Genomic DNA, 27,312 nt, shown 5'->3' with positions numbered 1-27,312 from the left:
CCCTGGCGGCCATGGCAGCGCTGCGGCACGGTGGGGACACGGGGCCAGCCGGAGCCCCCGAGGCGCTGGCAGCCGGGGCTGCCCGTGGGCACACGGGGCGAGTGTGGCCCCACACCTGCCGGCTCTCACCGGCCTGAGCCGCCAGCACGGCGGGTACAGGCGGCCGGAGCTGTCACCTGCGCTAACGAGGTCCTTAATGACAGGGCAGCACACGACCCCGCGCGAGGCTGCTGCTTCCAGCCGGCACAAACCGGAGCCCGGCGGGAGTTACCGAGCTGGTGGCCGCTGCCACCACCACACTGGACACTGCGGCAGCACATGGCACCCCACATTCAGCATCCTGTGGGTGCTGCACACCCAAAGACACCCAGCAGCCCAGGCTCTCCTCGCCAACCAGGGTGGCTGCTCCGAGACCCCAGACCTGAGTTCTGGGGTGGCTTTATGGAGGCCCAGCACTCTCAAGGGCCTGCGAGCACCCCAGCATGGGGACTGGGGGGTCTTCAGCTGGGCCACTCCACGCTCTGGAGAGGCTGCTTCCCCACTCTGGGCTTCAGAGGGAGCCCAAGCCTCATGCCCAGAGGATGCTCAGGCCCCCTGCACCCACGGGTGCTGCAGCCACCTCTTGGGCCAGAACCATATGCTGGCAGCAGTTTCCCCTCAGAAATGATGAAAACCTCAACCCGCCCCTCTCTGCTCCCAGATAACAACCTGTGCTCTTATGACCATAACTCAGGAAGAGACGGGAACATGCCTGCAGCTTCAGCACATTAATTATGAACCACTCCATTCGCCTGGGCCCTGGCTTTGCCCCTGCCTTGCCAGGCGGCACTGAAGCGGTGCTGGCAGGTGCAGCTATTTCTGCCAGTGTAAAATTAGCTCTGTGGAAAGGACCATCGGTTCCCTCTGTGCTGCCCCATCCCTGTCAGCCACCCCAACCGCGGGGAAAGCAGCAGGACAGTGTCTGCAGGTACAGGGACTGCAAGGACCCTGAACCACATGCAGGGCCAGGGTTTGGCTCCAGGGATTCATTGCACAGGGAGGACAGAGGAGTCTCACACCAGCCTGTGCAGCCATGCACGAGGCCAGTATCCCCCAGTGCCACCCAGACACTGTCCCCCAGCTCCCTGCCCACTAATGCCACACCCCGGTGGCAAGCACCCTGCCCCAGAAACACCGAAGGGACACGGAACCAAAGAGGCACTGACCCTTAGCCATCAGCAATGACCTCGGCTTTATTCCAGCCCCCTCAGCATCCCCTCCTGGTGGCTCCCACCACAGGGTTACAGGGCCAGTGCAGGGAGGCTCCAGGCTTGCAGAGATTCACCTCTGCAGAGATCCAAATTTGCAAAATCTTCACCCAGCTGAGGTCTTGACGTGCTTTTTTTGTTAATTTTTTTTTCCCATGTGCCGAAGAACCAGGTGTGTTTCCTTCCCATCACCATAGCAGCAGAGCAATGCTCGTGTGGAGACTGGTGAAAGGCCAGGACAGACCCTACAGGGCTGGTGACAAGGGGGCGAGCAGGGCCAGCAGGAGCAGGGGGGAGAGGAGCCGGTGGTGGCCGCCACACGGGGACCCACCGCTGGCCGTGGCCGCCCTGGAGGCAAAGACCTTCCGGCCATGGAGGGGCTGCGGCGGGCGGAAGTTGTTGGTCATTTTTAGGAGCGTGGAGCCAGCGGGTGGGAAGTGGAGGGTGCTGACGAACGCCCGCAGCTGCGCAGAGGGAGAGGCAGAGGTGGCTTCACCGTGTACCCCAGGCCCCCACCCACTCGTGATCCTCCTTTTGTTCTGCCCCAAAGCCAATGGCATAGGACCCATGGCACAGCCCTGTTTCAACGGGGTCCTCCTGCTACCCCTGACTGCCCTCCCAAGCCCAGACCCCAAGGGTAAGTGCCAGACCTGGAGGGTAGTACACGAGCCAGGGTCTTACATGGATCGAGTCGTGAGTTTTAAAGGAGCTAATGGTGGTTCAGTGCCTGTGCTGAGCACTTAAAGAGCAGCTGGCCCATGACACCCTCAAGGAAATACATCTGCTAAGATGCTTGGGTAGCAGAGGAGAACTCACTCCATCAATGCATCCATCCATCCATATATGCATCCACCTACACCGCCTCTTTGTTCCAAGAGTTTGCTCCCATTTGCCTTTCTGAACATCAAGGTTGGGCAGGAGAGCACTACAGACAGGATTTCTCCCCTCTGGCAGGTGGCCATGGCTCCATTACTTAACCCTCATAAAATTAATTAACTGCCAAGTTGCCAGGAACATTATTAGAGATTACTTTCCCTGTGCTCTTGCTTAGGGGTCAGGAAGGACAAGGAGAGGGCCCCCTCAGGGTGTCCAGCCTTTTGGTTGCCGGAGCGTGGGGCTGTGCGTGCTGGTACCTGCTCCTGACCGATCTCCACCAGCTCCTCGAAGAGGGTCCAGACAACGACCTCGCTGCAGTCGGGGGTGGTGAGGGAGCCCTGGTAGCGGTAGTACCTGGAGAGATGGCGGGCAGGCGGCAGCAGGGTGCTCAGGCGGAAGGTGGAGGCCAAATCCACAGAGTCACCTGTGGATAGAGACATGGGCACCCAGCCTGTCCCGTGTCAGGGACATGGCTGGGACAGCAGGGACACCCCACCCGTTTCCCTTCAGCGAGATGGCCCCACAGATCAGCAGGTCTCCCCCACCCAAACCCACCAAAGGGTTTCTCCCCTTTCCATCCCTGGCCCAACGAGGAGGTGACTCACCAGCATGGGAGATGTTCCTCAGCCCCGCCACGATGGTATTGTAGTTGGTGTTTGGGGTTTCAGAGGCCTGTGGAGGGGGACAGTAAAAGGCTGGGGCAGGGCAGAGCCAGGTCACCTGCACAGCTGAGTGTCTGCGGGCAGAGCTGCCCCGACCTGTGTCACCGCAGAGCAGCGGAGGGGATGGATGAGCCTCTTGCACGAAGCCGGCGGCAGGGTCATGGCACATTTCACCACTGATCTTCCCTGGCACCTCCTGGCCTTGACCCGCCCTCGCTGCCTCTCCTCGCTCCCTGAGGACAGCCATACACTGACCGCCCCACCTGCTCCCAGGGCGTCCCCTCCACTGGCAGCATGAGCACCCACAGACCCACCTGGAAGAAGAAGCCGAGGACAGCCAGCCCGTTGGGATGCCCCTTGGCCTCTGCCAGCGTCCGGTACTTGACATTGATGTGGACAATGTGCAGCTGGGGAAAGCATGGAGGGGCCAAATGTGGGCAACTGCCCCTGGCCGACCCCCAGCAGTGGGGCACTTGCCCATGGATCTCCCTGCCCAGCCTGGAGCAGACAGACACAAAGCCGCCCACCACCCAGCAAAGCCCTCCCAGTCCCATGGGTGCTTCCACGGGCGGCTGCTGGGAGGATCAAAGAACCCCATAAAGTCAGCATCCTTTGAAGGAGGTGGGGGAAATGGGCCAGTGGTCCCAGGGCATCCATGAGCCACAATACATAAATTTTGCTCTCCTCTGGTAGATAATTAATATTTTAGAGGCACAGAGCTTTTTTCACTGAGAAGGGTCCCAACGGGTTTGGCACAGCACGCTCCTGCGCACTCTTGCTTGCACACGCTGACTCAGTGTGCAGTCCTGGGGAGGAGCAGAGCCCCCAGACCCTGCTGAGTGCCCCCGATGAGGCAGCTTGATCCACACATGGTAAAGAAAAACCTTGAGTCTCGTGTCAACTGCATTTTAACCGCCCAGGTGCCCTGTGCAGCAGCTGTGCATGTCCCACCATCAGCACAAGGCTGTCGTCACGGGACGCACAGCTGAACCTGCTGGTGCAGGGTCACTGAGCCTGGTCAATCTGCTGTGTGCCAGCCTTGGGACACACCAGCATCACACCTTCCCCTCACACCAAGGACTTGGGCCACCTGGAGAGTGCAAGGGTGCTTTTTCTCGCCTACCTCCATGGGGAGCTGGTGCCCATCCAGGGTGTGCTCAGAGCCGTTCCCAGCTGGGCTGCCCCAGTGGAAGTGGAGCTGCAGTGCCCGGTACCTGCCGGGGAGGCCCCCACTGCTGATGGTGATGTGCTCAGGGACCGACTCGCTCTCCAGGCTCAGCATCACTGCAAAGGCAGCGGGACAGAGCAAGGATGGGGGTTAGGATAAGGGTTCGGATGGGGGACAGTGCTGGCATACCTGGATCTGTCCTCTCCAGGCTTAAGCCCAGCACTAACAAATCCACAGGGCAGGAGCCACCCCAGGACTGTGCAGCTGAGGGCAGGAGCACTCAGGAGAGGAACCCCAGCCAGGACGGTGCCCAGGGAGCCAGGGCAGGGGAGGGTGCCCGGCCACAGCACGCACCCGTATGCCCATCGTTTGCCAGCCTCCACTTGCCCGGGGGGGCCTGGTCGTAGCCCTCGAAGAGAATGTCCCCAAGGCCACCGTCCCGCTGCAGCTGGCGCCTGTCAATGTTCACGGGGGACTGCTTGTCACCGCCGCATGTGGCTTTCAGCTCCTTCCAGTGGCTGGGACCTGCAGAGGAGGAGCAGAGGCACCACAGGCAGCCACCGAGCCACTGCCACCCCCAGGGGACACGAGGCTGAGGGTGGCCCTGAGGCAGCAGTGTTGGCACTGCCAGTGTCTGGGCTGGAGGGTCCTGTCCAGGGAATGGGCCCCCCAGCATCTCCAGCCCCATCCACCCAGGGGACACCCAGTCCCAGGGAGCTCCGGGCATCCATCTGTGGGCACCGCTGGCTCTGCTCTGGAACACATTACTGCTGGGCAGCCACTCACCCCCGCCTCCTGCCCCCAAGCTCAGTCCTGTCTCCTTCTCTTCTCCTTTCATTACTGCAGGCAGCTTTTTGCCTGGAAGCCCCAGGAGCCGCAGCCTGGCTGTGCCACTGCCCTGCCAGCTCCCTGGCATGGTGCTGGCCACACAAATTAGCCAGTGCCTTCATTAGGGACCGTTCCCTGTGGCCCTGCTGTGGGCACACAGCTGGCTCCATGCTGCCCAAGCTGCTTCCTGCTGGTCCTGCTGAAACCTGTCCTGCCAAAATCTGCCCTCACCACTAGCCTGATGAGGTTAAATTGCCCGTGATGCTGAGCCTGGTCCGGCGGGGATAAGCGGAGCCCAGTGATTCACACTTGCCGGCCATGGCTGATGTGCTACAGCAGCTGGGCATAAGGTACATGCACCCAAGAGCTATAAAACTGTTGGGCCGTAACAGCTGATTAAATGCTCCTTGATCCTTAATTAACCTTTTACAAGCTATTTGCATGCTTTGAAACAAAGTGCTCCTGGCCATCCTTCACTTCCCCAGCACAGGCAGGGCTTACTGCCTGCCCAAATGGAGCCCACCCTCCTCATGCTGGGACCCCATGGGCACCCTAATGCCTGCTCCTCTCTGGGGTTGCTAATGGCATCTTCTAAGTTGGGCCTTAATTTTCTTCAGATGAAACAGGGAAGGCTGTTGCTGCCCTGGGAGCAGCCAGACCAGGCTTGCAGTTGGGCTGGGGCTGGGTCTCCCGTCTCTGCATCAGCATGTCTGGGAGTCAAGCTCCTCTAATCACACCCCCTTAGTGTGATATGGGTGAATTCACCCTTCTCCAAGCCACACTCCCCGCTGCTGCCCAGGGCAGCCAGGCAGGGGAAACATAGGGGTCCACACCCAGCACAGCCCCAGCACCCCCCATCCCGCACAGGGCAACACTCACCACATTTGGGGTCCTGCGAGTCATAGCACCACTGCCCTATGGGGAGAGGAGAGCTCAGGGCAGGTGATGGAGACAGGCACCCTCTACCCAAACCCACACACAGCCATGCCCCACCCCGCAATGGCCAGGACACCCCTCATTGCAGCCAGGGGTCCCGCCAGCATTCATTTTCATCCTAGTTATTCTCGGCACTGGTGTTTTCACGTGTTCGCACCCGCTCTGCCTCCCCCGTCTGCTCCACAGGGAAACCTCCCTCAGCATTGCTGCTGCAAGGCAGCCAAACCTCGCTGCTGTGGGGCTGTCCCCCCCTTCCCATCCTGGGGAGCTGAGGCAAACCCTCGCCCCACACCAGACGTCTTGCCCGCCCTGGGTGAGCGGGGAGCTGAGGGGGGGCTGCTGCAGCCCTCTCCCAGTGCTTCCCACGGCTGCCCACGGGTGGGCTGGCAGCAGCAGGCAGGGGGTGGCGGTGGGCAGGCCTGAGCCCACACTGCGGGGACAACGGCTCTCCCCATCATTAGGGACACCTCAGCCAGAGCTGCCAATCTCCCACCAGGGCGGCTGCCTGTGCTCAGGGTGGCTACAGGGACCATGCACTTGATTCAGGTGCCGGTGCATAAGGTGCAGGGATGCCCAGGGGATGCCCAGGGGATGCTCAGGAAGATGGAGCCCAGCTCCTGCTGCCTGCACATCTGCCCAGGGCCACCAGCTCTGCAACGGGAGCTGGGGAGCACACCCCTTCCCTCCTCAGCTCTCCTGCTCCTGGCAGGAGGCACAGAGCTGGTGTTCGGACCCCCAGGGTGCTGCCCAGGGCCACCCTACACGAGTGGTCCATGCTCACGGCTGGAGGGCTGCAGGTGAGCTGAGCCACATTCTTGTGCTGGTCACAGCCGCTCAGACCAGCAGATTGCAGGCAGCCCTGCCTTTCTCCACCTGCGCTGCTCATGGCCCCAGTCTGCAGCACCACATCCAAATCCTCGCTACAGCAGTACAGGAGACACCAGCCTCAGAAGAGAGCCGGGAGCAAGTTGATGCAGGACTCAGAGGCTCTCCAGAGCAGGGACCTTCGACTTTCCTCCCTGTCCAGGCAGAAGCTGAGCTCCCAGGAGACCTTTGGATCTGCACCCACCAGCCCTCACCCAACCACGAGCATCCTCTGGTGGGAGCCAGGGCAGCACTCGCTGCCACCGCTGGCCCAAATGCAGGTGAGCACCCCAGCGCCTCATCTCCGGGATGGCAGCACCAGTTTGCTCAGAGGTTTCATCCTCATCTGTGTTTCCTGACGGTGCATCTGTGGGGCAGATGGACTGAAACCCAAGACCCAAATACCTGAATGTCGACCCAGCCCAAGGGGACCCCAGCACAGACACCTCCTGCCAGGACAGAGTCCCAGGTGGGCTGAGACCTCCCAGAGCCTGGTGGCATGATGAGGACATCCTCCAGTGGGGAGAAGGATGGTGGGAGGGCAGGAGAAGGTTCCCGGGCCAGAGCAGGACCCCCAGTTCCTGCCTCCAGCCCCACTGGCACAGCTGCCCCCAGGACCCCAACTCTGCATCACCCCCTCGGCACATGGGAAAAGGACGGGAATAAGCAGGGCTGGCACAGGTGCGCCCCAGCCCCCCACCCCGCGACCGCCCCTCCTCTCCCACCGTGGGGACCTCCTGGCCCCTCCGGCCACCCCAGATGCCCGGGAGGAGGGTGGGGGGGCAGCGCATCTCACCTCCCGCGGCTGCTCGCACGACGAGAGGCAAAGTCAGGAAAGTTATCCCCAGCCCCTGCGTCCCCATGCCGGCGACAGGGACGGGCAGGGACGGGCAGGCGGCCCCGCCGCGACGCCCCGTCCTCCTCCGCAGTGCGCCCGGGCGGGCGGCGGGGCTGGGGCGGGCGGCAGCTGCCAGCGCCCAGGCAGCCCGGAGAAATCCTCCGCTCCAGCCTGTGCACTGCTGTTAAATATTCATCACAAGGGCTGAGTTTTTAACTCCTCGGCTGCTAGGAAGGAGCGGGGGAGCGGCCCGGCCCCCAGCCAGCCCCTCTGCGCCGTGCCAGGCCCCTGCCCGGGATGTGCCAGCCCAAGGGCAGGCGGCAGGACAGGGCAGGGGAGCGGGGGGCTGGCCAAGCCTGGGGCTGCAGCCCGCTCCTGAGGGGTGGGGGGTGGCCTCCAGATACCATCCTCCTCTCCATCCCCCAAGCAGGGGTTTGGAAGCATCCCTGCTGCACCCCATTGCACCCCCTGCACAGTTTCATGGGGCCGTAAGATGGGTTTCAGGGGGGCTGGCAGTGGGCAGAAGGGGCTGGGGGCGCCAGCTCTGCCCCATCCCTTCCCCACTCTTTGCAGGTACACACCATGGGACAGCCTTTGGACACCCACTCCAGCTTTGGCAACCCCCCAGCCAGCAGTGGGCCCTGCATCCCCCAAGCCAGGAGAGTGGTGGCTCCCGTCAGGGACCCAACCTGGGGTGGACAGTGCTGTGGGAACCCACGGGCTGAATCCAGCTCATCCATGCAAACAGGAGACACACAGCCCCTCTCTGGGCAAAGACCAGTGGGCACTCATAGTCCCTCAGCCGTGGTACCTGCAGCCTCCAGGCTCAGGGCACAGGTGGTCCCTGCAGCTGCGCTATGGGGGACACTCAGCCCCCAGGGCCACCACTGGTGGGTCAGGATCCAGCCCTTTCCCCTCCAGCCGGTAAGAGGCCGCATCATGCTGTAACATCTCAGGCTCCCACAGTCACACAGCACCGGGCAGGGGGGCAGCACCGGAGCACGAGCTGCAGCACCCACCTGGACATCACAGGAGCCCGGCATGGGGGACACGGCCACTCACCTCCTTAACACAGAGACAGCGCACGCCGTCCCCATTGCACCCGTGCGGGCAGGTCCCACAGGAGCCAGTATCTACGCACCCACAGAAGGCAGGTAGGAAGGGGGTGAAAACATAGGAGCGTGGTGTTGACACATTCTCCTAAAATATCGCTGTCCTCCTCAGGCAGCAGGGGAAAGGAGGCCACGGGGCCCGGCCCGCAGCTCCTCTCACCAGCACTCGGCCCTGGCCGGCAGCGCTGCCGAGACGCTGCCAGGATGAGCAAACCCGGCAGCAGCGTGAGGGCAGCGGGAAGGAGCCTCCTGCTGCCGGCTTGGCCAGGGACGGCTCTGGCTCAGCGGAGGCTCTTGGCTGCCATGTGCTGCAAGGGGACAACACACCCACTGGGACTCGTCCTCAGTGGGGGCTCTTTGGGGCACTTTTGTCCCCCCTGAGCAGAGCCAACCCCAGGCAGGTGCCTGGGCAGTGCTGAGACGTGTTCAGGCGCCGGCACGGGGGAGTGGCAGCGCAGGGCTCCCCCAGGCTGCTCTGGATCTGCGCCATGCTTGACGCTTGGCCCCTGTTCCGGGGATGAGGTAGTTTGCAGAGGGCTGCGATCATCCTTCCGGAGCGAGCCGCAGGGGCAGGCAGCCGAGGCGGAGGGTCTCAGCAGGTCTGCAGCCCGCCACTGATCTGCTGGGAAGCACAGGCCAAGATGTCCCTTGAAGGCACGAGCCCACCAAGTGTCACAAGCGCCTCTGCCACCTGCCTGCAGCAGGACAGCCTCCAGTGCCAGACAGCGGGGGGGAAAGCCCAGACCCTTGGGGCTTGGAAGCCAATGGGACCCACCATCCCTGGGCTGTTGCCCCCAGGGCATTCATCAGGACAGACGTACCCCCTCCAGGACACCCTTTTGTGTTTTCAGCCTTCTCCGGTGGTGATTTTTGGCAAGGAGGACAGGAGCAGAGACATCACCGCAGAGGACACATGGCTGGGAGCACCAGCAGCACCGTGCCGCAGCAGGTGATCCAGCACACAGCAGGGCACAGCTCCCTTGTCCCACAAAGAGACCTGCCAGGACAAGGAGTGGCACATCCAGCCTGAAGTCCTACAAGGCCTGGAGAGTCCTGCACGGTTGGATGGGGACACAGAGCCCCAGTGGGGCTCAGCACAGCCCTGCCGAGGGGCAGGAGCAGCACAAGGAAGAGGAGGCAGCACCAAGGTACGTGGGAAGGCAGCAGCAGCAGAGGTGCAGCACCGTACCCGCTCTGCCTGTCCCCAGCTGCTCCTTGGGGTACACCAGGCAGGAGCAACCTCCAGTTTCTATAGGAACCAGACCAAACCTTGAAAGAGCTGCTCTGTACTCGCCGGTCTCTCGCTGCCGTGCTGGTGGTGGGGAGCTCGCAGAGGATCCTGCATCTCTGCGAGAAACCACGTCCATCGCCCTGCTGCCACAGAGCCAGCAGGCAACCGATGTCCCCATAGACACATGTATTCACAGCACCAAGGGCAGGAGCCATGATAGGAGAAAAAATACCGCTGAAAAATAAAAATAGTTACTTAAGCTGCAGCCATCGATCGGTCGTGGGCACAGTGCCACCCTGCTGGGAACCCCCGCCATGTGCAGCGTCAGCAAGTGCTGCACCAGCACACAGTGGAGTGCCAGGAACGGCTCTGGGAGGTAAATCCTGCTCTGACGCTTGGGAGCCCAGCCCAGCGAGCTGAGCTGACAGGGACAGTGGCAAGACAAGGACTTGAGCCACCAGAGCGTGGTTCACCCTGCCCAGGGACACAAAGAATCACAGACATCCAGAGAAGCAAGTGCAGCAGGGAGGTGAAGTTCAAGGGGAATAAACACTCTGGCCACTTCTGATTTTCCGTTCTCTCACCTCCATAACAAGCTGCCTCTAGCGCAGGGATAAAGCCGGCAGTGGGGCAGGGAGCACAGCGGCAGCGGCACAAAGGGGCACTGTGCCCGGCAGATGTGCGCTGGCCACACGCTGTTGCACAGCCCCTTCATTCATCCCGTGCTCCTGCCGTCACCGGGGTCAGCGATGTCACCCCCCGCTCGGCAAGGCCAGCCAGCCCGGCAACCCTGGGGCCACTGCCAGCCATGGCCCCTCCAACCTGTGGCCCCAAGTCCCAGGGCTCTCCCAGGGGCTGAGTGCCCCGGACATGCCACGCTGAGCACAGCTACTAATTACCCTCCCAGGAAAATGCACTGTAAGCACTCAGAGCAGGTGGCTGCCCAGCCGTGCCCCTGCCACAGCCTCCGAGTGTCAGTGGGGACAGCAACCCCAGCACGGGGTGCAGGGGGCACAGCTGTGAGCCCCGGGAGCGGTGGCCACGCTCTGGGCACTGCAGCCACAGCATCACCCTCATCTCCAGATGGGGAGGGGTCAGGAGGGACAGACAAGCTGTGTCTGCACAGGGTCTTGCAGGGTCACACAGGGTCCCTGACACACTGAGCCCCACAATGCTCGTGACATCAGGCAGCTGCTGTAGAGAGACACTTGTCCCCCGAGACCAGCAGTGACGAAGGGCTGCGTTCCATCGCTGCCACCGAACCAGCATGTCCCAGCCTGGTGCGGAGCTGCAGCTCTGGGAGCTGGGGCTGCGCTGGGTCAGACCCGGCAGCGACGGAGGCAGCTGCGGCGGCAGGTGCCATCTGCGAGCACAGGAAAGGGACAGTGGAGCCCCCCATGGCACCCGCGGTGACGATGACACTGCACACTGGATGGCTTTCAGCAATGAACGCATCCTGCGGCCACGAGCCGGGCACAGGGACAGCCCGTTCTGCAGGGACTTGCTCCACAGCGCTCAGAGCAAACACCGCGAGCCCACAGCTCATAAAAACTAGTGAATGTGGCTGAGACCTGAGCTCAGGTCACTGGGGCCAGGTCCAGACTGTGCAAAAAGGAGCTGCCGCTCTTTCCATGCACCCCAAACCAGCCCCTCTTGTGGCAGGCTGCGATCAGGAGGCCAATTTTTAATTATTGAACTGCTACCTCCAGGTAAAGTGCGTTCGACTGCATGTCTCTGGCACACCTGATTGCAGCTCTTGTACTGCAGGCCACCCATGGAGCATTCACCAGGACAGGGCAAGGACACAGGGGCCCTGTGGCACCGCACACACTGCCCGGCCTCCCAGCCAGGCCGGGGCCGGTGCCAGCAGCACAGCGCTGCCCAAACAGACACATCTGCAGCCCACACCGCCCCTTGGAGCGTCCAGTCGTGCTGCTGTGGGTACATCCTACAGGACAAGTCACTTCCACGGCAGCACTCCGTGATGATGCTGAACACACCTTGTTGGGACAGGTGAGACACGGCTGTTTGACTCAGATGTGGCACCACTCCATCCCGTGTCCCCCTGCCAGCTCCAGCTGTGAGCCTGCGCTACCAAACCAGCACAACTGCTTGAAGAGACTGACCCAGCGAGGCCTTTTGGGGCAATATTCCCCACTATCAGCCAGCTTTGTTAAATAGTTTGGCGTTACAGACTCTTTCAGGAAAGGCGGCATCACCTCCCAGCTCACTGCAGGCTCAGGGGACCAGGGACGGGGAGCCACATCCACCCCACACACCCCAGCTTGTTTCGTGTCCCCAGAGCTCCAGAGAGAATTGCAGTGGCTTGAAACATAAAGCAGCTCAGGTTGGTTTGCGCAGAAACGCCATCTGCTGTACAACCCCAAGGCAGATCCACCCTCTGCTGGACAGAAACCCCCTGCACACCCCAAAACACAGCTCTGCGCCAAGGCTTCTCCCAGCAGCCCACCCCAGCGCCCTCCCTCCAGCCCCTGTGCTGTGCCAGAGGTGTAAAACACAGCCGAGGAAGGGCTGCAGTGCCCAAACCCTTCCTTGGAGCTCCAGTTTTGGCAGAGCTGAAGAGGTCAGGCCAGCCAGAGCTCTTGTCAGGCTCTTCCACCAGCTGCCCAGTGCCCGTGGAGGTAACACTGCTCAGTGCAAACCCGTCCCCCTCATGTCACCTCATCTCCCGGTTGGACCGGTGACCAAGTTGCTTCGTTCCCCTAAGCCCCATCACCCCACACCAGGAGTGGGGGGTCCAGATCTGTTTCCCATCCAGCACAACCCTCCTGCCCGGGGACTCAGCACCTTCCCCAGGTTTGGGGAGGGCATCGGGAACAGGCTGCACTTCACCTTCTTGGGTGTAAAATCAAGACTTTCTTAAAATTACACTCATACAGGTAAATTCCACTGGGATCTGTACACCAAAGGACTTCAGCAGCCTCCCTTTTTGCAAGATCCCAGCTCAGAAGTGGGATTTAACAAGACTTGCCTTCGCAACGCTGAGGAACCACAGGGGTGCAGAAATCAGGAGACACTGCAACAAGCCATTTCTCTTACAGAACACAATTTATTTGGCATTTGGATGAAATGTTTCTCACAGCATCTTGATAAAAAAAAAAAAAAAAAACAAAACCCAAAAAAATATTAGTGCCAACCCAAAGAAAAGTTAAAACAAAAAAAGTGTCACAGGGACTGAATTATTATAGTATCAAATTTAAATTCTACATGGTATTTCACAGAATATCAAAATCTTTTATATACTGCCACAGTTAAGTCCAGTCACAAACCAACTACACAGGAGAAGCCTGTAAATGCAGCATCGGCTAAGACTGTTTTCCAGGAGAAGGTAAAACGCAGCGTCTCGTTCTGTCCCGCAGCTCCCAGGCACCCGCCGCCCGCTCCACTCCAAGGTGCACAATACTGGGAAGTTAAAGCTATGTCGTACCGTAGCAGGCAGGCAGTGCAGGCTGTTAGGGGAAGCAGATCTTCCCTGCACAAAGTGTCTATTCCAAAGAGACACGTGTTTCATTTGGAACTAGGGGACATCAGGAGGAAAATGTATGAACTTCAATTCGCCTCCTCTGCACTAATCTGCTCTGATTTTAGGGTCAAGCTCCCAACTTGCACGGGGAATTTAAAAGACGTTCCTGTGTATTGCGTGTTCCTTAGCTAGGGAGAACAAAAAGTCAGCAACTGAAAAAAAGCCACCCAACAACCAGATGTGTTATGGATTGTGTGAGGGAACGTTAAAACTTCAGTGATTTGCCATTGAAAAATCCACATCTGAAAGATAAAAACATCTTTAAAAACTGCTTCAAATTCATTTAACGTTAGATGGGAAAAGAACAGTAATTACTGGTCACAAAAACATTTTCTTCCCAAGTGAAACTCAAGAGACACATGAACAGGCCACCAGCCGTGACCCTGTGCTGGTGGAGCACCTGCCGACCGCAGGGTCAAACCTGCAGGAAACACGTTCCACCTATTTAAATCTCCTAGATCAGTGTCCTGCCGTGAACAGGTATAGTCTGAGGTTCAAAACTAGACAAGACTGACCATTACGCAGACAAGCAATTTGTACATCCGAATGACAGTTCTGAGGGAAACCCACCGTCCTTCCAACGTGACAACACTCTACAACTCACCTAGTCAATAAAACCTTGCTGTGATCAACTAGGGCTGTTTGTGGAGGGACAGCAGGGACCTCAAAATGGCACCAGGGCACGAGGATGGGGAATCTGAGGAGCGGTTTTGTCCGAGGCCACAATGGGAGGCGCGAGTCCTGCGCAGAACCGAGCGCTGTGATGTTACGACAGCCAGAAAGGTCTTCCTCGGGCAAGCATCAACCTCTGTCACCGCGCCGAGGACAAACTGCTTACCAGGGACCTTGCCAAGGGCAAGGAAGGTTTGCTGAGGAGTCAACTGCTGTCAAGAAAACTCTTTCCCAGTTGGTCCAGAAGTCTGAGTAGTTGTGATGTTTTCTGCTACAAAGGCTCTTACTGAAGAGAAAGTACTCAGTGTGAAAAAGCTACAGGACAAAGGGAAAAAATGTCAATTTTATTGCCAAATTAGAAGCTCACCGAGAGGCGTAAATGAGCTGTATCTAGTGAGCTGCTCTGTTCAAGGCAAAATTTCCCTTGTTTACAGTCAAGATGAAGGAGGATAGGGGGAAAGACAGAAAAATAGCGGCCTCCACACCAGTATACAAGCGGGCAAGGCTCAGAAGCAATGGAGAAAATATCACACAGAGGCTTCTACAAAGAAGCCTCCATTTGGAATAGCTACAACCAGGGGCCAGTTGTAACAGAGCTTATTTTCCAATAAAATTCACCACAGAACCAAAAGTAAAATAAAAACCAAAATACCAAACAGCTCCCCGCAGTGTTAGAAGTGTGAGGTAAGGTACCTGGTCACCTCAGCCACAAAACACAGCTTCAGAGACTAAACCGAGCCAAAAGGCCTTTTGTTATTGCGCTAGGATACTACAAAGAACAAATATTCCATCTGCCTTCAAAAGAAATTTGAAGTTTTCTATTTTGCACTGCTACCAAAATATTTTTCAGGAACAGATTGTAGTAGCATAGACTTTACGTCCTACTGAGTGTACAGTATCACAGTCTGTCCTACATCACGGTGTAGCCAGCTTGAGAGAAGTATTAACTATGAGAGCCTAGTTTATATCCCAGTGCTTAGCTGCACCTAGCTGGACGCAGCACAAGGGTTACCATCTACTGTATGTATATATATATATATATATATATATATCTTGCCATCCAGAAACACACACACGCACACACACATTCGTACCTATAAAACTAAAGAAAAATCAGTACATACAATGTATAAAACGTATGAGTGTGCTCAAAAATGCACAAAACCCGCTTTATTTTCATACTTCAGAAATGCTCAATCGCTTGTACGTGTGGTTCTGACTACTGCTATACATCCACTTCACGAGACCAGGACTCGAGCTCAGAGGAGGAGCCGGGGTGGAGAATGGCTCCTCCGTGCCGGTGCCGCTGCGGCCGGAGCGGGAGCAGGACGCGCAGCGGTTCGGCTCCAGGCGGAGAGGCTTCCTAGCAGCAATTCCTCCCACTCGTGTGCCAGCAGCGCGGCCCAGAACCGTGATTCACACTCTCCGATGGATTCGAGATTGTTAGCAAGTATCTGGATGTCAAAACACCAGATAGGATCTCAATAACGAAATTCAGTTTTCTGTACAAAAGGAGTTGAATTGTCAAGACCAATCCCCACGTACAGTATAAGCCTATAGGCAAGACACAGAATAGAAAGTAGCAGCATTTTCAATGGGGAAAGAGTCAGCTGCACTGGGAAACCACAACCGTGGGTTAGGATTTGTCATACAAGTATGATTTCTTATCATTCCTAGAAAAATAGATCACATACACACCCCCATACAGTGTTTTCTTCCTGTCCCTCTAGGCTTGTACCCTTCATAAGGTAACAGGAGAACACTCACCAAGAGCATTCTTTACAAATTCCTTATAATTCACCTTATTTGCTGACTGCTGCAGTAAGTCAGGGAGAAGCAGAGGCAAAAGGAGGATGGGGGAAAAGGGTAAATTATTTGTATGCTGAAATCTGAACTTAAATTTAAAAATCACCTGTAAAGATTATTTTGCATTCGTTATCAAAATCAACAATGCTTGACTTTGGTTTTAGTGTGGGAGCAAATGAATCTGCTTGCCATCTGTAAATTAACGTAAAGAGTTCAATCTGAGGGGGAAATTTAGGATGACATATCAGACTGAAGCAAACTGCTTTATTGATTTAAGTACACTAACCTCATTATAACCCCTCATGGGACCTGAATAAATGGTTTGTGGAGCACAGGGGAAATCCCTAGAATAGGGCTGGCAATTTATGGGACTCAGATAAGGAACAAGAGTCCAATTAGAATTAAACATCATGTATAGTGCATGTTGATCACTGTTTTAAATGGTATTTGTAGAACTGTAAAGAAGCAAAATAGAGGGGAGGGAACACACTTACATGCTAAATATAGCATGCAATAAGAAAAGCAAGAACAATGGTCTTCTATGCAGGCCAGTCCTGTGCAACTGTTCACCATAAAAGAGTTAAGATACAAAGAAAAACACCTCAATCTTCCTTATACAATTATAAGAAACAAGGGCTTCATATGGTGAAGTCAGATGGCACCCACGTTAATTGCTCCCGTCTCTTCCCTAAAGTACTACCTAACACATACGAGGATTCTACTGAAGGGACACAAGCATTACACAGACCTGGTTTTCTTTATGGGCCAGAAGTTTACACAACAATAAAAGATTTTGCAGCTACCAACAAATAACTGCAATTGCAAATCCCAGTTTTCTTAGTACCCACTTGTAACCTATTGCGTAGATCATCCATCCTCCAGTCCCCTATGGCGTTCTGAAACAGCAGGGCAGATCAAAACATGCAAATGTTTTACACTGTGTAGCTCTTACTTGGTGCAGGTGTTTTAGCTCCTCAGTGTTCCCGCTCTGTAAAACAGGCCCCCAGCCCCTTCCCCTGCAGTTCTGTCTTCTCTGCTCTGTCCAAGTGTAGCACTGAAGCAAGAGAAAGCAATTGATTGAATGGCGACTGCTCCCGCCCTCCTTTTCCGTCGTCTGTTCCCTGTATCCAGTGGTATCCAGCCAAATCCAAGCAGCTTTTTTCTGGTGTCGATTTTGTTTTCTCTCAGGTTAAGAAAAAAAAAATAAACAACACTACCCATACTTTTCACCTCCTTAGAAGTCAAAGGGATTCTCTGCACTCTTTTCCACTGCCAATGGAAAAAAAGAGCAGTTATACAATCCATATTTACAAGACAAACCAATTAGTGAATGAATAACGACAGCCAAAAAACGAGAGGCACAATCCTAACCTAGAACATAAAAGCAGTGTTCAAAAAACAAAGTGGAGATTCCTTCTGAAGTTCAAACCACGGATTAGTGTTTGTCTGTGCAAACAGTTGCTAAAACTATTTCTGACTGGCAGTCAGCTTTTTACTCCTTTATACAATGGTATTGAGAGAACAGTGGCTGTGACGGCTGCCCATGAGAGTTTCTGCCGGTGCGTTGTCATTTCGCGGTGTGTCGGGAGGGACAAGAAAGGTGCTGCTGTCAGCAGAGTCTTCCAGCTCCACTGGAGAAGGACCAACCGAGGGAGGCAGCGATCCCTCGGTGAGCTGCGGGGATACATCACAGTTTCCTAGTGACGGAGGACTGCTTTGCACAGTCTGAGAAAGAACTCCATCTGCACAGGACAAAAAAAGAGCAGAATTAGAACGTGAAGTATATCATTTCACATTCCCAAATAGATTTACTATCTGTATTTCTGGAAGCTCAGAGTTTTTCTTGGTTTTGCATTAATGCACAAAGAGATGACACTGCAAAAGAGGAAAATTATATAGTGAAAATAAAACTTCAATGTATAAATAAGATACTTGCACTAATCAGGCCCACTTATCTTGTGAGATATGCTGCTATAAAACCCCAGACTGGAATGATTTCTACAGTATGTGAATAGCACAGCTGCAAAACTGAAGAGCACTGGGTGAATCATTAGAAAGTGATATTTTTGGTCAATTTTTGGAGAGTGTGGGTGGGGAAGTGGGGAGGAGAGAAGACAGTGGATATATCTTATTCAAAATCTCCTGTACTTGATATTTGTTCTACTTTTAATACCAATCTCTACAGACTTATCTCCAAACACCAAAAAAGGTATCAGTGTAGTGGAAATTAGGTAACCAGGTAACCCATCCAAGGTAAGGCTTGGAAATATAGGTATGGGCTAAGACTTAAACTGCTTGCAGCATGGATTCAACTTGTAATTTAGGTGATCCAAAGAACCTTTGGAAAGAGGCAAGCTTACTGATACATTTCAACAAAAGACTTTTCCATCACAGAAATATGAAATTTATCACAAAATATTTTCCCATCACAATCACTAAAACATGCAATTATAGTTAAAAAAAAAATCTAGCCAAAATGAAAAAAGAGGAAAAAAAATAGATAAGTTATTGCCTGCATACCTGGAGTGGAACAAAGGATACTGTCTGGATTGACAGAAGCTTCATAAGGAGGAGGTGGGTCATCTGGATGTTGAATATCTGGATACTTGTAAGCAGTATAGGGTGGAGGCGGATCATGGAAGTGAAACGCCCCACCTTCCCCGTCATCTGAAAGATGCAGGGGAGTAAGGCCGGTTCCAAAACCATCGGGACCATAATCAAAACCAGGCATCCTGCGGCCCAAGTTAAAATGGTGTACTGTTTCAAGAGAAGAAAAAGAAGTGACTTGATCCCATGCTTTCTTCAATTCAAGGCAGGTCTCAGCACCTTTTTCCACTTTTCACACCCAAAGGACTCATGTCTCCTGAAGAGCTAAAAAAGTCAACATAACCCACACAAGTAACTGCAGTGACACCACGATACCCAGGCCCACCTGCTCCCAGCCTGCTTGTCCTGCATCACATCTAAATTGGAATCTAACCTCTTCAAACGAAGGAGATCATTCACACATAGAAGGTATTTCAGATTTGGACCACATACAAACAAAACGTGTTTTTCCATTATTAGCTGAAAAAGTTTGAGGAACCAAAACACACACACAGAGGCACAGTTAAGTGAGACCATTAAATTTCTCATCTTTATTTACATCAATCTGTCAGTAATAAGCACGAGGCACAAGATAAGCATTGATTGATATAACAGTTTCTTTTTTGAATGTGGAGTGGTTCAGAGAAGCAAAGCTTGTACAAATCATGACCAGTTCAGGCAGCCAGTGCAGAGCTACATTTGGGTACAGTACTGACTAGAGTCTATAACCAGACTTCTGATGATGTTTTGCACAGTTTTGTATTTTTCTGCTCTCTTTATTCTGAGGCAAAATACACTACTTAGATAAGGACTCTTTACAGATACAGGCTACTTACAATTTGCTCCAATCAAAGACTCTATGCGCTCTCTTCGCCTCTGGCGTAGCCGGTGGACCATGAAAAGCAGCAGAGAGAGGATGAGGAAGGAGGAAATGCAGCTAACGATCAGACGCATTCCGCCAGCCATTGAATCAAACAAACTGTTGCCATCTGTGACAAAAAATATAAAAGAAGCCTGTTACTGTTGCTCAAGACCTGTTTTTCTTGATGTTCTTTTGTCAGTAACGGAGAGATAAATGCAGAGTGGAGATTCAATAGCCTGGTTTAATACTTCCCTGTATTTCAAAAATGCAAGAAAATTATGATTCATCAGATGATTTATCTGTTTATTGCAAGAAAATCTAAATGTTTCTAAAAATACCTTAATCAGCAAAAGAACAAAATGCTGAAGGCTTCAGGTCCCTGAAAATGGGCAAAAGGAAAGGTTAATGGCATTTTGCAGAGCCACCTGTCTCCCTGGCATGGCTGATGATGTTAAACTAAAGAGGATGGCAACCCTTCTTCTGTGTGACTTCTGGACATCTTAACTTTTAGATTTCCAACAACAAAATCTCTAAACGTTGTCATGATCACCAAGATGTGGTCAGCTGAACTCCATATATCACTGGTGAGCACCACTAAGTGACAGGAACTAAAAATACTTTAAAAAGGTGAATCAACATGATAATCATATTTCAGAAACTTAAGAGATTGAGATAAACAGGAATCAAATATTTTTCCTAGAATCACATAGAAAGCAAGTGGCAGAACATGAAACATACGCAGGAGCTCAGGACTTTGAGAGCTCGATACCATTGCTAACCAGATCCAGACTTGGAAGACTGTTGCGAGCGAATTATTACTGTTCTACCAATGTCAGATATGAGGGGTATTCATTTTTCAGAATTCAGCTAATCACACTTGGTTATGCTTAAGTAGCACATGTACATACACATGCTTTACACAAACAAAAAATGACCTAAAAATGCCCATGCTGTGTTCTTTGCACTAATCTCCCATTGAAGAGCTCTGAACGAGACACGCACCCAGGTCAGGCGCGGACAAGAAACAGATGAAGTGGCTGCACAGCCTTGTCCCCTATGGCTACAGGACACGAGCGCTTGCAGGTCCGGAGCCCTGTCCCCAGCCACTGCAGGGCACCGCACCTCGCAGAGCAACCAGCTGGGTCCCAGCACCCGTCTCTGCTGCGCCCACACGGCTGTGGGAGCTCTCAGCGCTTTTCCTTTCACTAACAGCAGCTAACGCTAGATCAAAGATTCCTTACAAAAGCAGGTTAAAAGCCTCAAAAAAACTGTAAGTACTGACTTGCTACAAATGCTAGTAACAGAAAAATACACCTAATTTATACATCGTTAATGTAAATGGCTAACAGGCTGGTATTTATTATATAACACATTATTGGCAACAGGAGGTTCATTTAATAGTGCACTATGCACAGAGCTCGCATATCACCACCTCTCCAACGCAGCTGTGCGGTACCGAAGCCTCGGTGCTGTCGGACCTTCCAGCAGCTCTGACTGTCAGAGTTGAACCCGCTGCAGTCACACACCTTCCAACCAACACACCACACACCTGCCGCGGCTGCTCCTCCGTTTTATGGCAATGCCGACTCCACGATCATCAAAAATTAGTGCTAATAACTGCCTTAAATACAGTGCCTGAAGTGAAACATCCACACAGGCAAGTGTGACAAAGCCTTGCAGGCAGAAAGCATGACTTCCACATATTCTCTCTAGGCCAGGTACAACTGCAATTCTTGGACCTTCTGGGATGTCCTGAGTCTCTATCCCCTGCTCCCAGCCTCTGAGAGCTCCCAGCAGTCAATACGTTTGCCTGGATAAACCACTGTCCAGTAAAGTCCTAGATTACAAAAAAAGACAAAGACCCAGCTTGTACAGAACAAGATAAGTCATCACAGAGACTTCCAAGCCACGTAAATACAAATAGATTATTTCAGAAAGGTTGTTTTACACCCAGTACAGTAGCAATACCCTGTTAACTGCACCGCTTTAGTCACCAGAAAAGCTTCTGCACCATCAGCTCTTTCAAAGTGTTTTATTTCTTTTATTACCTTTCCACAAATAAGAGTTGCAGGTCTGTCTAAACAAGAACCACACAGAAAAATTATTTTCTACCACATCCATGGAGTGGCAATAGACAGACTACCTCGGTTTCAGCGTTAGAACATGAAAGGTTTTCCTCTGCTATTTATCTTCAACTAAATGAGGAGAAGCATCTTTCAAGGGAGTATAGCTGTGATTGCTCAGCTTACTCCTACCACTGAAAAATTCCCCCACTACCAAGTCCTTGAGTAATATTCGTTATCCACTTGTAATCATCGCTCACCCACTCACACTGCGAGAGCTGATTACCTGCCAACCCAACAGCAGGATTTATTTCCCCGCAGTCTCTCCTTGGGTGATTAATTTAGTTACTGTTGATTAGTAAACTGTTTTCTTTCCTTTGCAACAGAGCTTAGGGAAGATATATGTAAGAACTGGACAAAGATAAATACATGCTGATTAAAGGAAGTAATTCATTAATTTTGTCATCTGGAATAGTCATTTATAAACACCCAGAAGGAAAACTGAAATGCTTAATTTAAAAATTTCGCTGTTTATCACCAGCTGAAGTAAGTTCATTACGAAGGAGGTTTGACAACTGCTTGATGATTCTTCTCTCAAATACTAAGTTACTAAAAAAAAAACCAGAACACTTCAGGCAAGAGTGTAATGAAACAGTCTTATTTAGCATCAGGACAGAAAGAAGAGCTTAAAGATCAGAAAGGATGTGATAAAATACACTCTTCAAATCAGTATTCATGAAATAGTTAAGACCCACAGCAATAAGTAAGGATTAAAAAACACGGCATGAGGTTATCCCAGGCCATCTTATCCCATCTTCTGGATGATGCTTTGCTGACACTGCTTCTGAAGATAAAAAAAGTGAAGGCAAAGTCCTAGCTTTTTGCCCATTTTTTTCACTGACCAACCTGCAAGACTGGCTATGAACATCTGTTAAGCTTAACCCTCAGAACAAATGTGAATGACAGGAAGAAGGAGCCAGTGGCTTTTAATGATTAACTTCTGTAGTTAAGACAAATACAAAAGACTGCAAATTTGGAAGCCAATAAGCACCGCTCTTTTGTAACAGACTAAAATAGAAGCCTCCCATGGGAAGAGTTGATCTGTGTTTTCCATGGGAGTTCAGAACAACAGTTTCTTAGTGTACTCAGGTAAGATTAGTTATTTTAAAATACCTGGTAATAACAGCATCACAGGATGGTTGAGGTTCAAAGGGACGTCCCGAGATCATCTAGTCCAACTCCTGCTCAAGCAGCATCAGCCGGAGCTGGTTGCCCAGGACAGTGTCCAATCGGGTGTTGAACATCCCCACAGATGGAGACACCATGAGCAATCTGCTCCAGGATCCAACCATCCTCACAGTAGAGGATGTAGTAGGATATATATTTCTTTTCACAAGTCTCTTTACAGGAAAATAACCCCTCTCCCCAAATCTACACCCCCAAATGGTGATTGACATACAGTTCAGAGTCAATCAAAGACTTTACTGATCCAAAACAAGAGACTGCACTGAGATGCCAAATCCAATAAGGCTACATGTCTGGATTGTTACTAAAACTCTGTACAATTAATAAACTTTGTTTCCCATGTGATCCCTGCATGCAAATTTCTTCACACATAAATTCTCATGTCCACAAAAAGATGCTTAATTAGTGCTCAAGAGAAAAGTCCTTTCTTCTCATGACAACTAAATATGACAAAGGAACAATGCAAGATGCTCTACTAAAAATCAACAGTAGTGCCAACCTCCACAGAGAAAATAAGCTGCTGTTTCTCCTATATCAGTAGCATCAAGCATGACTAATTATATCTAGCCACAGTCTGAAGTGTTTCATTTCCCATGATTTGAGATTTTTCCCCACAGGGGGGCTGTATCCAGCAATGCCAATGAATTGAAAGGATGCATCATTTCAAACAAAGTTATACCCAAAGATAACCAAATTGAGCACTGAACTCATTTTCCTTGACAAAACTGTAACAGTCAGCTCTTACCTGGGTCTAAACACGTGAATTTGCAGCACTCCTTAGGGTCTTTGCGATACTGCTGACACCCCTGGGGCCGTTCACACAAAGCAGCCACGCACATCTCAGGTTCACCGTTGTGACACGTGCAGCTCAAACAGGGATCATTCCCTTTTGGAGTGAAGTAGTAGCCTTCATCGACAATGTTGTCTTTGATATCAACGCAAGTCTGGCCTGGAACAGAAGCACACATCAATATCCAGGTGTCTGTGAGCATGCCAGACAGGAGTCCAGTTTATTCTGTTACATGAAGCGACTTGTAAACATAAGCAGACCGTGAGTTAGAAGTCACGACTTTGCATTAAGGCAACTTTGAAAAGGGATCTCCAAGGAGTGGGGAAGATAATGGATATTCTGGAGGTGTGCAGGGATAATTTACTGCTCCACATTGACACAGTGAGCTCTAAGTATTTAATGGAACTGACACACTTTCAGGCATTCTCTCTGAGACACAGAGAAGCAAGTGGTCTGAGAAGTTTGAGCATCACTGTCACGCCTGCTGCAGCTCCCTCTGTCTCTCCTGGCACTTAGGAAAAGCTGGATCTTCTCTGGACCAAACCAGAAGGACGCTGAGGAGACGACCGAAAAGGTCATCTTTTGATCATCATTTTGACTAAACACATGTCCTTCAACGCCATACTCCAAGACTTTAATACATCTCAGGGCAGACAAGGCAATCTCCTATCTTCCTAATTGTGGATATTTCAGGTGCAAAAGCAAGCAAAGAAGGGCTGATTGCTCCTCCCTGGCCATTCTGTAAGTCTTTCTCCTGCTTTAAAGAAAAAGCAAACTAGAAAAACTTCAAGAACTGCAGTAAAAGTTCAACAACTTCTTGTAAAGCAGCATCATCTATATCCGTTATTTTAAATATCACCTGAAAATACTGCCAAGAAGTATTTTCCCTCTGTTGTTATAAAGCCTTTGGGAGTAAAGACATGCAAGATACAGAATAAAAGCTCTTTTTTTGCCTACTTTAAGTCAGTAGCTCCGCTTGCCTTTTTTTTCCCCTCCCAGTTCCAATAACCGGCTGGAAATAATTCAACAGAAGTTGCAATATTCAAAATAAAGCAAAAATAAGTTTTTCCTCATTTTCACGTGAAATTAATAATTTAAGAGTGATGGTTACTAATAGGGCCTGGGTTTTTTTTTTTAACCTTTTTTTTCAAGCATACTTTATTTTGGGGCTGATATAGCTGCTTAATAATAGTTTTTTAGTGAAAATCTTCACTGTGGCTGACAACTACACATTATGATGCTCTTATTTATTTAAACCAGGCAGAAATTTAACTTCCCTTCCCACCCGATTTTTTTTAATTAATTGGGCAAAACGTAGAAAGGATAACTAACCAATTTCCCTGTATTTGTTATAAGCACATTTAGACACGCAATATAGCTTACACTAAACTAAACCAAACTTACTCCTTTTGCAGAGGAATGAAGATTTCTCATAGCAGTTCTCAGCGTACCAGCTGTGTAAACCATGGTGCCGAAGGGTAGGAAAAAGGAAACACTGAAGCTGGGCACAAAGGACGTTTTCATTTTCAGACATAGCCGTACCAAAGATAGGGTCAGGGGGTAAAAATACTTCTGAAGAGCCTAGAAAAAGATGCATTGGTATAAGCAGCCTGTGAGTATGCAAAGCTTTAGCAAAGCCCTGTAACGTCACTCATTCCATGCACACCAACTCTGCTACATGGCTACTGTCCTCCAGCTTTAGCTTCCATTAGCAACATCCCTCCAGGGGAAGGCAAATGCAAGAGGTGACTCACAGAGAGAAGAGGCTGCTGTTTGCAGAGTACTGGGTAATTTTGCCATTCTGTACCAGGAGGAGTGATGATGATCTGATATCTCTACAAGTGCTGCTTTCCACAGTCCCAAGAGGTTTACCTGAGAGCAATCACGCCTCCCTTCAAACAGCGCTGAGCTTGGTCACGCTCGCTACTAGTGGAGCAAGAACCCACAGCGATCTTGTACTTGGTACCCCGAGCACCTACCAGTGCTTCCAAAGATGTATGTACACACAAAGATGTGCACACACCTATGTGCATGCGCCTATCCTGCGCAGAAGCCCATTTTATATGAAGCCTGCTTTCCAAATCTGTGTGCCTAAACATTGATTTTTAACATCTCTTGCAGTTAGCATATTAGTCTTCTCACATACTGTTAGGTATGATTTTTGTTTCCTTAATTTTTTAAAATGCAGCTAAGTTCTGGTATCATTTTTTTGAGGGCTTACATTCCACATCTCCAATAACGAATTAAAATTTCCAAGCTGTAAGACCCTAAATCACTTTTCAAACAGATTCTAGGAATTCAGAGTCTGCCTCACTACAAGTCAATGAAGCTTAAGTAAAGATTTCAGAAGCTACTGAATGCTACCCTGTACTACTATGTACTTTATTCCATATAGGTATCCCTTTATTATATAGAAAGCTTGCAAACAAAAGAATACATGGTATTGAGAAGGCTTAAATTTATATCATGCATCAAATCATATAAGACTTAGGATAAAGAGAGGCATCATGTTTTTTCTATCATTAACACCACCCTGGCTGTAAACCGTCTGTCAGCAGATGGCAGCACAGTCAACCTTCCAAAGAGCAAATAAAGGTCCTTTTAAGGAGAATGAATGTTTTTTGGGTTTTGTATGTTGTTGGTGTTTGGGGTTGGTTTGTTTTTCCTTGGGCTTCACAGGGGAAACCTATCGATATAAACACTTTTGTTCAGCCCAGAAATCCCTATTAGCAGAAAAAGTTGGACTTTCCTCCCTCCCTTTCCCCTGCTGTCCAAAAACATCTTTATGTACTTTAAGAACTAATTAAAATGTTCCTGCCTCCACAAAAAGAAGCAGTTTGCTATGAATATTCAGTCAACTGTGCTCACTTAAATGACAAAAGAAAATAATATTTTTGTGCATGGTAGCACAGTAAGCAAGTACCGTCAGTAGAAAGCTCTGCTGGGTTCTACTACCTGCTCATGTGTCAAAGAAGTATTTTCCAAGACCCAACTATTTAACAAAACTCTGTTCATAATTATATATTTTCACCTAATGGAAAATTTTCCTTCCAGATTTTCCATTACTGAAAATGGTATATAAGAAAACATTTCAGTTTTAAATGCTACGCTGGAATTTACAGGATTGATGCTTTAAAAAAGCCCTTTGTTTTAAATTTTCCATTACCTAAACCAGTACAGCATTAAGACATTCAATTCTACATATAAGAGTCCATATAACAACTTCAAGATTAACTAATCCCTCAGTTGAATTACTTAAAATAAAAGGTAGAGACCATAACTTTGCATTTTCAGCAGAGGGAGCTGCTTGTTTTGCAATTGAAATAGTTCAGCCAGGGATGCTGATCAGATTAATGGTCAGTTTTTCATGTAAACTGTGATTTATTTCTGTGATTAAGTATATTTTACCTTGGTTTAAGTAAACTAACTGAAGTACTTTAGAATGAAAAAATCTAGGTAGTTCTGCAAAATTAAAGACTTCTTTTGTAACTATATAAAAACCTACCAATTATTAAAAAGCTAAAACCCCCAAATATCCTACACTAGTCTGTGCAAATACTAGAATCAGGAATCAGCGGTTCACCTAGGCATTCACCAAAAAGAATGAGAAACTGGAGTCATTTCCCTTTCCTCGGCTTAATCAAGAAGAAAGCCCAAATAAATTGAAAAACATGTTCTTTCCACAAAACATCAACGTGAAATACTGTGAAATTCTTACACTTGATAATAAGGCATGTGTATCGAGTATTAAACTCTTCTGCTTCGGTATTGTAAAGCAAAGCAGCTCCCCTACACTATTTCAACACTATCACTGAAAGAAGTTATGTTGTTCTTGCAAATAATATTCAAGTTTTAAGACAGTTTCCATGGGCCATTTAACTATGCAATAATTGGAGCAGCCTACCTTTATAAGCTACTTCCCAGTGCCCTTCTAGAGAGTGATTCCGATTGGTGATCACGTACTGATATCCAACCCAGAACC

At 50.9% G+C, this 27,312-nt stretch overlaps 2 protein-coding genes across 6 annotated transcripts in view; both read right to left on the bottom strand.

Annotated features, from left to right (window-relative positions):
- Positions 1-1,492: 1,492 nt before the first annotated feature.
- Positions 1,493-7,444, bottom strand: LOC308046883 (carbonic anhydrase 15-like; the record flags this gene model as incomplete). Its single annotated transcript, XM_080354982.1, has 8 exons — positions 1,493-1,711; positions 2,381-2,547; positions 2,729-2,795; positions 3,100-3,192; positions 3,909-4,069; positions 4,308-4,478; positions 5,661-5,696; positions 7,378-7,444. The coding sequence occupies 8 exons, from the start codon at positions 7,442-7,444 to the stop codon at positions 1,493-1,495; spliced, it is 981 nt and encodes a 326-aa protein (XP_080211108.1).
- Positions 7,445-12,576: 5,132 nt separating this feature from the next.
- The window catches only part of DGCR2 (DiGeorge syndrome critical region gene 2), a 42,775-nt gene continuing 28,039 nt past the window's right edge, over positions 12,577-27,312 (bottom strand). For 2 of the 5 annotated variants that reach the window (XM_080355131.1, XM_080355132.1), the window contains 6 exons: positions 27,235-27,311; positions 24,735-24,911; positions 23,286-23,489; positions 19,207-19,359; positions 18,305-18,541; positions 12,577-17,526 (listed from right to left, as the gene is read on the bottom strand). In XM_080355131.1, coding sequence (XP_080211257.1) covers positions 17,285-17,526; positions 18,305-18,541; positions 19,207-19,359; positions 23,286-23,489; positions 24,735-24,911; positions 27,235-27,311 — 1,090 coding nt within the window. In that variant the 3' untranslated portion in view covers positions 12,577-17,284. The remainder of the gene's footprint in view (positions 17,527-18,304; positions 18,542-19,206; positions 19,360-23,285; positions 23,490-24,734; positions 24,912-27,234; position 27,312) is intronic. The other 3 variants (XR_013922957.1, XR_013922958.1, XR_013922959.1) reach the window with 3 other exon arrangements.

Source organism: Nesoenas mayeri (genome assembly GCF_963082525.1).
Source record: "Nesoenas mayeri genome assembly, chromosome: 17".
Classification (NCBI taxonomy): domain Eukaryota; kingdom Metazoa; phylum Chordata; class Aves; order Columbiformes; family Columbidae; genus Nesoenas; species Nesoenas mayeri.
Note: the sequence above shows the minus strand (reverse complement) of the source record. Positions and strands in the feature narration are given on the sequence as shown.